Source organism: Cydia pomonella, chromosome 10 (genome assembly GCF_033807575.1).
Source record: "Cydia pomonella isolate Wapato2018A chromosome 10, ilCydPomo1, whole genome shotgun sequence".
Taxonomy (NCBI): Eukaryota; Metazoa; Arthropoda; class Insecta; order Lepidoptera; family Tortricidae; genus Cydia; species Cydia pomonella.
This window is the reverse complement of record NC_084712.1, coordinates 9,993,874-10,004,331: the sequence shown is the minus strand read 5'-3', so window position 1 is coordinate 10,004,331 and position 10,458 is coordinate 9,993,874. Positions and strand designations below refer to the sequence as shown.

Sequence of the window (10,458 nt, the reverse complement as noted above, 5' to 3'; positions counted from 1 at the left end):
CTTGGGGGCCAAGCGCGCGTCGGCTCTACAAGGACCTAGCGTCGCGCCTTATAGATGCCACAGGTGACCAGAGGGCTGGCCAGTATTTTGCTCAAAGGATAAGCATTGCCATCCAACGTGGCAATGCGGCCAGCCTTCTGGGCACACTGCCCATCGGCAGCGACTTGGGAGACGTTTTTTATTTACTTTAAGTTTATTTGTAGCCTTTTTAGGGTTCCGTAGCCAAATGGCAGAAAACGGAACCCTTATAGTTTCGCCATGTCCGTCTGTCTGTCTGTCTGTCTGTCTGTCTGTCTGTCTGTCTGTCTGTCTGTCTGTCTGTCTGTCCGAGGCTTTGCTCCGCGGTCGTTAGTGCTAGAAAGCTGAAATTTGGCATGAATATATAAATCAATAAAGCCGACAAAGTCGTACAATAAAATCTAAAAATTTAATTTTTTTTAGGGTACCTCCCCTACACGTAAAGTGGGGGTGAATTTTTTTTTTTCGCTTCAACCCTAGAGTGTGGGGTATCGTTGGAAAGGTCTTCCAAAACTAATGGGGGTTTTCAAGAAACATTTTTTGATAAAGTGAATATATTCGGAGATAATCACTCCGAAAGAAAAAAAAATGTGTCCCCCCCCCCTCTAACTTTTGAACCATAGGTCCAAAAAATATGAAAAAAATCGTGGAAGTAGAGCTTAAGAAAGACATTAAATGAAAACTATAGCGGACATGATCAGTTTAGCTGTTTTTGAGTTATCGCAAAAAGTTTTCCCTTTATAGTAAAAAGACTTACTTTAATTAGGTACTGATTATGCAAATTTGCCTATTTGTTTAACTCGGGTGAAAGGTACCGTTTCATCCCTTGGTTAACAATTTACTATACTTTAAACTCCAGTTTAGCTTATTGTGACGGAAGAGTAACTACGGAACCCTACACTGAGCGTGGCCCGACATGCTCTTGGCCGGTTATTTATTATTATTAAGTTTATTTATAGTTTATTGTTATGAATTATGTAATATCTGTGAAATAAATTTATTGAGTTTACAATAACCTACCTAAAGAGATAACCAAAGAGAACAAATATGGTAAATTTGTTAACAATTTGAAAAAATATTTATTTTTATTCAACACAAGATTATTTTGATTTATATAAATTTCAAAAATAGTTCGATTAATATACCTACTAATAAAAGATGTTTTGTGTATATGTTTTAAGTTATAGTTTTACAATACTCTAACAGGGTCTCATGTTATGCCTTAATTTTGTTCACCAGTCTTTGTTTCACTTTATTTTCGGCACTTCTTAGGGTTCCGTAGCCAAATGGCAAAAAACGGAACCCTTATAGATTCGTCATGTCCGTCTGTCTGTCCGTTTATGTCACAGCCACTTTTTTCCGAAACTATAAGAACTATACTGTTCAAACTTGTTAAGTAGATGTATTCTATAAACCGCATTAAGATTTTCACACAAAAATAGAAAAAAAAAAATTGTGGGTTCCCAATACTTAAAAGTGAAACTCAAAAAAAAAAATTTCTTCAAACCCATACGTGTGGGGTATCAATGGATAGGTCTTCAAAAATGATATTGAGATTTCTAATATCATTTTTTCTAAACTGAATAGTTTGCGCGAGAGACACTTCCAAAGTGGTAAAATGTGTGTCCAAGCTGTGCCCTACCACACAAAGCGAGATGACATTCACAATGTCCATACCTCTCTTTTGGACGTAGTTCAAGGACGTACCCGGGTCGTCTGCCGTTAAGCTTATGTAGAGATAAATCTATAACAACAGTTTATCTCTACATGAGCGCTACGGGAACCTTTCAAATGGTGCTATTGTATACGAATTGTACAAGTGCATATGAACGTTATTTTTTCGTGAACAATGTAGCATTTATACCTTAGTAAACTTTTATTGCACTCGGCACTCTAGCAACAATTTCCCATGAATGACGAGACAGTGTCAGAACGCTTATAAGTGTCTTAAGTCCAGTGTGTAGCAAAACAAACAGCTGACTTCAGTACACGTGTAACAGTTGACCGCAGCGCGCGCGCGACCACAGACCTTGCCAATAACCGCGAAAACTTTTCGAAACACGGTTCGGGAGTTTGGACGTACGTATTTTGAAATTGGAATTTGTTTGTTCTAGTTGGATTGAATTTCATTTGTTTTATTTTGCATTAGTGATTGCATTGCATAAACATCACTTTTTAATTTTAGCTAAACGGGGGTTTGAAAAAGTTTCTCTATTTAGACATTTTTGTCCTAAATAATATTAAGGACAAAATGTTGAATCATAAGACTGAAGTTATATAAAAAAATATAAATTTATTGAATTTATAAACATTTCCAAACCCCGATTACCTAACCCAAAGCCTAGATTTTTTTATTTAAATTCCGATTCTTCATAAAGCGATCAAAAGTTAAAAGATTCTAAGATGAATCCATCTTCATCAAGGTCTTAAGACCTTTAATTGTGTAAAAAAATAAATTTGTAGAAATGCATATCGAATTAAGGCTCTACCTATGCTTAATACGGGTCAAGTATAGGTAGAGCCTTAATTCTCTCAACTACATGGGCCATTTCTCTAGAGCTCGCTTGAGCCTTCTCTTAAGGGGCTTACTGATTAACAGTTCGCCGGACGATATCGGCCTGTCAGTTATTCGCAAAAGCTATCAATCATCCGGCGAACTGGTAATCAGGGGGCCTCTTTAGCGTAAGCTTTCTCTATCTCCCTATTTCTACTTAGGGTCTTTTTCAGTGCATGGCATCTTCTGCTACTGCTATATCTGCTACTTTTGACTCCATCTTGAGCCTAGTACTTAAATCCAGGAATGACTCTCATCCTTATTTTATGTATGTATTATATATAATATTACACATCCAGAAAAACTAGGTAGGATAGTTTCTGAGTAAATATGACTTATCGGGAATTAAAGCCAAAATCCTGTATTTTCCAGGATCGCCAGTAAGAGACGATGGGCAGTTGGTTGAGCTACCTGTGGTGGGGCGGGGATCCAGACGAGGTGAATTCGCTCTCAGGGCTGACGCGGCGTGAGGTGTACGCCGTGCAACATTCTTGGGCGCCCGTCTTCGCAAACTCAGTTGCTAATGGAACAGAACTTCTTAAAAGGTAACATGTTATAAAAAAACTTGGAATATAAAGCTAACTCAACCGCACCGTGGAAAATCTATCGCTACGTCCAACACATTTCCGATTTTAAGTTCCCTAATCATATTTCTTCGATGGGATGTTACGGTACCGTGACCAACCGTGACCATAAGACATTTGTGTTGTGCAATAAGTATGACCAGTTCCAAGCATAAATAATATTCCTGCTGTTATATACCTTTATAAAAGATCACTCTACAGGAGTGTTGCTATTGTTTACACAATTACAAGAAATGTTATTTATCTTTATAGATAAATCTGATAGTGAAAATGTCCCGTGAAACATGTGCTATTCAACCGATCCAAATGTGCATAAGTACATAAATATATCGACTTTACACACAGCTCGGCCCACAATACAGAGGAAACTTGGAGCCAAGTGTCACATCTTCTAATTGGTATTGAATATGTAGTGTCCCCAATTGAATACAAGTCGATTCAATTCACTCCCATTGCGCTGCTGGTTGAATACGCTTTGTAGACAGGAATCGGAGTGGCAACTACACATACCTACTCGCACAGCTATAATCTCCACATATCATCGGAAAACTATCATTCAATAGGTTATTTTCTACATTTATGTTAAAATATACTCGTATTTATATTTTTTTCATCTCTTTAATTGGAAAGTTCACCTTTCATAGACTGATAGCCAGGTGGAAAATTGCATTTCCCACCCTAGGATGGAAAGTATTTTTTATTTTTATTTGTACTTCAAGCAACAGCTAACAGCCAGCATTAGCTTCCGCATTTTCATACCGAGTATTATCGAAATTAAATGTCAATTGCATTGCATTATTTAAAAAATATACTACTTGTATTAAATGTATAAAGTAAACATAAATATTTGTTAATAAATCAATTTAAATCACAAAGAATGTTTAAAATATTATCGTTACATTACATTCATTCAGTTCCACTTTTTTTAAGGCGCGTATACATTAAGGCCGGTTTAAACACATCCTAATTTAAGATCGGTTTGTCTATGGTTTTAGATTTTTTCCGAACAAAATGTAAATGGCGCCAATTCCTGCAGTCATAACTCATAACCTACATTTCTTGTTTGTTTTTGACTTTCCTCATAGTCGAAATGAAAAGTAGAGTGTTTAACTCGGGTAAAAGTAACCATCGAACCCACGAATTATTGGCAAAATATCTTGGGTGGTATGGTTCACTTTCCGCCCTCGGTTAACAATCTACTATTGTATCTATAGCTACGATAGCCAATTGGTATTTTTATTTCCTGAAAAAAAATTGCAAGGATAAAATGTTTAAAATTTAAACGATAAATATTCGCGCCAAAAAAGCAGCCGCCATTCTCGTGACGTCATAAGAGCGGCGCAGAGACATAGAAACGTCTACATAACTTTTCACCGTTGCTACAAATAACACTTGTTTCTGCTATAGTGACGTCACTTACGGGAAAAAATGGTGGTCGGCGTTTTCGGTCAGTGACATACTACAAATAACCACTATTATTAACAACGATTTTGAAATTTAAAATTAATCTCAGGTTTATATAACAAAATTAAATTCGTTTTTCTTATGGTAAAAACTATACATACTCGTAATTACTATTATACTAGTAACAACATATGTACCTACTTTCATATTTTAATTTTGATAGATGAAACTCCCCTATTGTATGTACGAGTATGTGTATTGTATATAAACACTATTTGTACATAAGACAGATTACAAATACAGTGAAAACCAAATATATACAAGGCGAGCTTATCCCTATAAGAGTCTCTTCCAGTCAACCTTTAAGCTTTTATTGTTTACTGTATTCTCGCGTAATGAAGTACACTGTTCCAATATCCGAATATACTTAGTTACTATTATTATGAGTGTTAGGTTATTTATATTGAATTCGATCTAATCTCTGAATATAGCAGATGTTTTCGTGCATTTTATTTATTTCCATACGTACGCCTAATTAATAATAATGTTCATACCGAATCGAGTGACTTTTGCAAATATATGTTTGTTTGGGTGAAGTTGTTAGCAAAAATGGCGGACTTATTATAGATATTTCTCCAGCGCTCGTGAATTTTCATAAATCCAGAGTAGCTCGACATGTTAAGAACATAATATTAATCGGTCGAAATGACCGCGTTAATGACATAGTAAAACTACAAGTGGCGTTAGTTTTATAGCCCGCATCAAAGCTACCGAACGATATGTGCAACATATGTATGCATCTTAGATCGAACGCCCGGAGGAGCAGAGGTTTAGTTATTTTTTCTTATTACTAAAAGATGACTTATTATAATTGCTCCCAGATGATGACGGCCTGCCATTTGTCATGCAAAGACGATAAAGACATCGTCATTATTCTTGCTCGATTCTTACAGATTCTAAATAAATAACTTTTGCCAGTCCTCAAGGGAGCAGTATTCTGGATGCCATCGCATTTTATACCTATAAACACACGCCCACTCACTTAGCCTAGCTTAGATCTAGCTAAATTTAATAAATAAATAAATAAATAATAATAATAAATATTATAGCACATTATTACACAAATTGACTAAGTCCCACAGTAAGCTCAATAAGGCTTGTGTTGAGGGTACTACAACGATATATATAATATATAAATATTTATAAATACTTAAATACATAGAAAACACCCATGACTCAGGAACAAATATCCATGCTCATCACACGAATAAATGCCCTTACCAGGATTTGAACCCGGGACCATCAGCTTCCTAGGCAGGGGGACCCACTAGGCCCAACCGGTCGTCAAATTAATAACATTCCATAACACGATTTTATAAAATGTATTTTGTAGAAATGTATTTTTAAGCTTGAAGTATTTGAAATACAAAATACTAAATACTTGTGAGTATAGTATTTGAAATACCAAATACAAAATACTTCCCCAAGTGGTATTTGAAATACAAATACAAAATACCGTATTTGTATTTCAAATACATGTTATTGAAATACTGCCCAACCCTGGTTATGTGTATCTAAGTATGCATTTATCTATAATAAGTCTTCTTCTTCCTCGCGTTGTCCCGGCATTTTGCCACGGCTTATGGTAGCCTGGGGTCTGCTTGGCAACTAATCCCCATAATTGGCGTAGGTACTAGTTTTTACGAAAGCGACTGCCATCTGACCATCCAACCCAGAGAGTAAACGAGGCATTATTGGGATTAGTCCGGTTTCCTCACGATGTTTTCCTTCACCGAAAAGCATGCATTTATCTATAAGTATAATTACTTATTTATATTTTCGCCTAGTACCCATAGTAGGTATGTAGGTACAAGCTTTGGTTAGTTTGGGGCTAGGTCGATCTGTGTAAGATTGTCCCCAAATATTTATTATTTATAGGTACATGCGTTGTAACCTGAATAGAAACCCTGCTATACTCAGCGAAAACAAATTATATTTGGCTAAGTAAGTGGTCGTGGACGAAGGCGTAAATCAAAATAGTCATAAAGCTAAAAATTAAAGTCAAAAGCCGCAAAAGCGCAAACGAGGTTTCCTCAATTCGAATCCAAGCGTCAATCATCATGCAACAAGTATCGAAAATATACGACTGGGTTAATGACTTTGAAGCTTTTATTAATAAAGTATACGTAATTTATTCCTACACTGGTACTTATCATAGTTTGTTTTTGTTGCATTCGTCAACAAAAATCAATAAGGTCAACATTTATTATTATCACAGGTCACAGGTTTTTTGTTTTCTATCATCATATTGTTGAATAATTTATGAGGTTGTTGAATTATTGTTAAAGGTCATGAGTTTTGTGTTTTAGCATATTGGTTGGTATTATGTAAATGATATAAAATCTTTATTTGCATAATAGATATATACAGAAGTATTACTATAACTAACTTAAATCTAAAATAGGCCCTTGGGGCATTGTACCAAGGATGCTTGTGGCATTTCCTCGTTGTATCGCAATGCTGATACGTTGTGCGAGGAAGCCACCAGCTCTTCGAGCGCCAGTTATGTCAACCAGACGCTTCGCGATTCCTGCAAATAAACTTGTGCGCGCTAGGACCCCATGGGCCTAGAGTTTAAATGATTAATAAATAAGGTCTTATGACCGAGGATAATTAGGTATTGATTATTGTGGTTGCTATTGAAAGATAATATGTGATTATGGTTAATATAATAACTGTACTCGCTTGTATCATCTTCATCATAACTCAACTAAGTACTCTTTTATTTCTACTTTTTCAATAAATATATGTAACTATCTGAATTGCTATCTTTTGTATAACATTAATTTTAAAATGTTTAAGCATAATTAAATAAACCAAAAAATATATATAATTTTCGTATTACATGGGTACGACAGAACACACTTTCCAATGCCTTACAGTATAAAAATAACACCGATTTTTTTTGCAGACTATTCCGCGCCTATCCCGAAACGCGTGAGTTTTTCAAAATGGTCCGAAAGCTCCCGGAACACGAATATGAGTCCAACATGCAATTTACAGCGCATGTCATCAACTTGATGAACTCAATCGATCTGGCGGTGGGACACATGAACCAGCCAGATATGGTCGCAGCTATGATGGAAAAAATAGGAGAGTCTCACAAGAAGAGGAGGATTAGTGAGCGACACTTTTTAGTGAGTCTTGCAATTTATTGAACAGTATTTACAAGAGGTATCATACTACTACTTAAATCCAAACAACGGAACCTTATGTCGCCTAGTCAAGTAAAAAACGCCCATAACAATTTTTTCATACTATGTATACCAAATATGCTTTTATGTATATTGGTTGCACTCTGTAACATATTAAGCCGAGATGTACAGGTGACCACGCACTTGTTACCAGCTTCCAATATGCATGGGTTTTCTGGTTGTCCTGAAAACTGCGCAATTACAAAATTGCTGTCGTAAAGTGATGTTTTTCCTTAATGAACTCTCTTTTCCCAAAAAGTATAAGTAAGTTTAAAAAAAAAATATAGGTACCTTTTTAAATGTTGTTTTTTGTGCCAATGTTCAAATTGTTAAATGCCATTTTCGAACGCTACCACAAAATTTTGTTTTGTTACAGGAACTGAAAGACGTGCTAATTAAAATGTTTATTGAAGTACTTAAATTGGACGACACAGCACTAAGCGCCTGGTCGAAAACCGTCGACTTCTGGTTCGAACACCTATTCGCAAGCCTAAATTGATCTTATTTAATATAATGAGTTGTGTGTATTAAATAACATACATGGTAGTAAGTTAGTATATTATACGGTTAAAATATACAGATTTGCTTTACTTGTTATCATATGAAAGTAATGCAAACATGTAGTTGTATGTTTCTAAAAATTATTTATAATTTTTATTTATGTAAGGTAAAAGTCTTAGTGCTCGACATACTAATAGGTAGGTACCTAGACGACACCCTGCCGTTACCTTTATTGACTTGACAATGACTTTAGATTAGAGATGACATGTACTAGGTCAATGACGAGCACTGAGATGTCTACTTTATGTACAATTTAGCTGTGCAGGTACCATATTGTAACAGTTACCTATATATTACCATTATTGTGTCACAATAATGTACAAAATCAAGGCTGTTTAAAAAAAAATTAGAAAGATTATTTTAACTGTTGACCAATTTATAAACATAGATAGGTAGGTAGGTTTTGTATTTTGCTATTTATGAAATGGTAACAATAGGTACAAATAAAACACTAATAATTAAATGCATTTTCTTTTTTTTCGTCGTCTACTTGTATTCTTAATCTTCTTATAAATCTATAATGGTATTTTCTCTATGACACTCCTAAGTGAACTGAAATACAAATAATACGACTGTCCACAAAATTTAAATAGTAAAGTACCTACTTACTCATTATACAACTCTTTATCGCTGAATGAAATTAATTTCACCGCCGCTATATGGGCATAGGGTGACCAGATGTCCAGTATTTTACGGGTTGTCCCGTATTTCAGGCACGTTTTTTTCATTTTCCCGTAATTTGGCGAAATCAATACGGGACCGTAAAAAATCCCGTAATTTTAGCGAGATAGACTACCCGTCCCTTTTTAATTAACATAGAAAAAACGAGCCAGAGGCCTACAGATAATATAAAAATGGCGTCTCCTGTATTTTAACCTCGAATCCCGTATTTTCAATGCAGTTTTCCCGTAAAACCGGAAATCAGATCTGGTCACCCTATATGGGCACCTGATTCTGAACTTTGATATTGTGGAACTTAGATTTTCAATTGGTAGTATTGGTACTATTATTGGTACGTCATAATCGTATTGATTGTATAAAACACATTTTTTATTGGAAAGGCAAAAGGTACGTATTTAGTTAGGTGATTTGTTTACCGGGTGCGGCGCCTAGCGGTCACTGTTTGTCCGCAAAAACCACAATGATTTGACACAACTTGTTTTATAAGTCAATGTGGTATAGAATTATTCAATAAACACTTCATTTTTATTGCCCTGTACATTCATAATAATGTTTGATTTCTATGTCCTTCTTGAAAGAAACAAATGATTTTTACCTTATGACGAACCCACCAGGAGACTGGTAACTGCTAAAATGACTGCTCGTTATACATGCTCGTCGGTTTACATGGTCGTAAAAACATACGTGATCATTATCAGCTATCCGCGATAGACGGCCAGTATTATTTTTGTCACAGAGTGAGTCGCGCGTCGGGTGCATTCTCTCTTGTCTCCATTATTATAACCTCAATATATTCCAAATACAAATCACGCGGGGAAAAAGAGCGCGAAAACAAACGTCAAACGAAGTGAGTATTTACGTAAGCGTTGTGAATGATTAAATTGATGTAATAAAAACTTGTTTACTGTTGAGGACGGTAAATATACGAGATTCTCATAACTGATGCGTCACTTGTCACAATACTCTTCGATAGATTCATGAACATTGTAATAGTACAATTTGCCGCCAAGGAATCCCCAGAAGGAAAATAATTGCTTATCCAAGCCTTTATCACGAATGATAGAATAAGAAAAGTGTTCCGTAAACATACATTCTACTAACTTTAAGCCCAGTTGATGGCAGACGGGACAATTTTTCGCACAATCTGAATAAATTGTCATTTGGGTTGTGTGGACGCAAAAATTTAATTACTTTATTAAATTGTAAGATTGTGACCGATTAAATTAGAAGGTGCGAACGCAAAAATACCACATATGCGCGTTTCGGTATATTATTTACTTCGAGCGCTCGACTGTCACTATAATTCAAAATTGGTGATTAAATTCTGTGCGTGAGGACACTACCTATAGGTAGATGAGATTGGCGACAATTTAATTTCTGATCATATAATGGACTGGCTTTT

General features: G+C 35.5%; 1 protein-coding gene across 3 annotated transcripts in view; it reads left to right on the top strand.

Annotated features, from left to right (window-relative positions):
• Nucleotides 1-1,674: 1,674 nt before the first annotated feature.
• The window catches only part of LOC133522056 (cytoglobin-1-like), a 33,135-nt gene continuing 24,351 nt past the window's right edge, over nt 1,675-10,458 (top strand). The window contains exons 1-4 of one of the 3 annotated variants that reach the window (XM_061857245.1): nt 1,689-2,097; nt 2,945-3,117; nt 7,532-7,757; nt 8,191-8,455. In XM_061857245.1, the coding sequence (XP_061713229.1) occupies nt 2,963-3,117; nt 7,532-7,757; nt 8,191-8,313 (504 nt within the window). In that variant the 5' untranslated portion in view covers nt 1,689-2,097; nt 2,945-2,962 and the 3' untranslated portion in view covers nt 8,314-8,455. Of the gene's footprint in view, nt 2,098-2,944; nt 3,118-7,531; nt 7,758-8,190; nt 8,456-9,161; nt 9,904-10,458 lie in introns of those variants that run through there. The other 2 variants (XM_061857244.1, XM_061857243.1) reach the window with 2 other exon arrangements.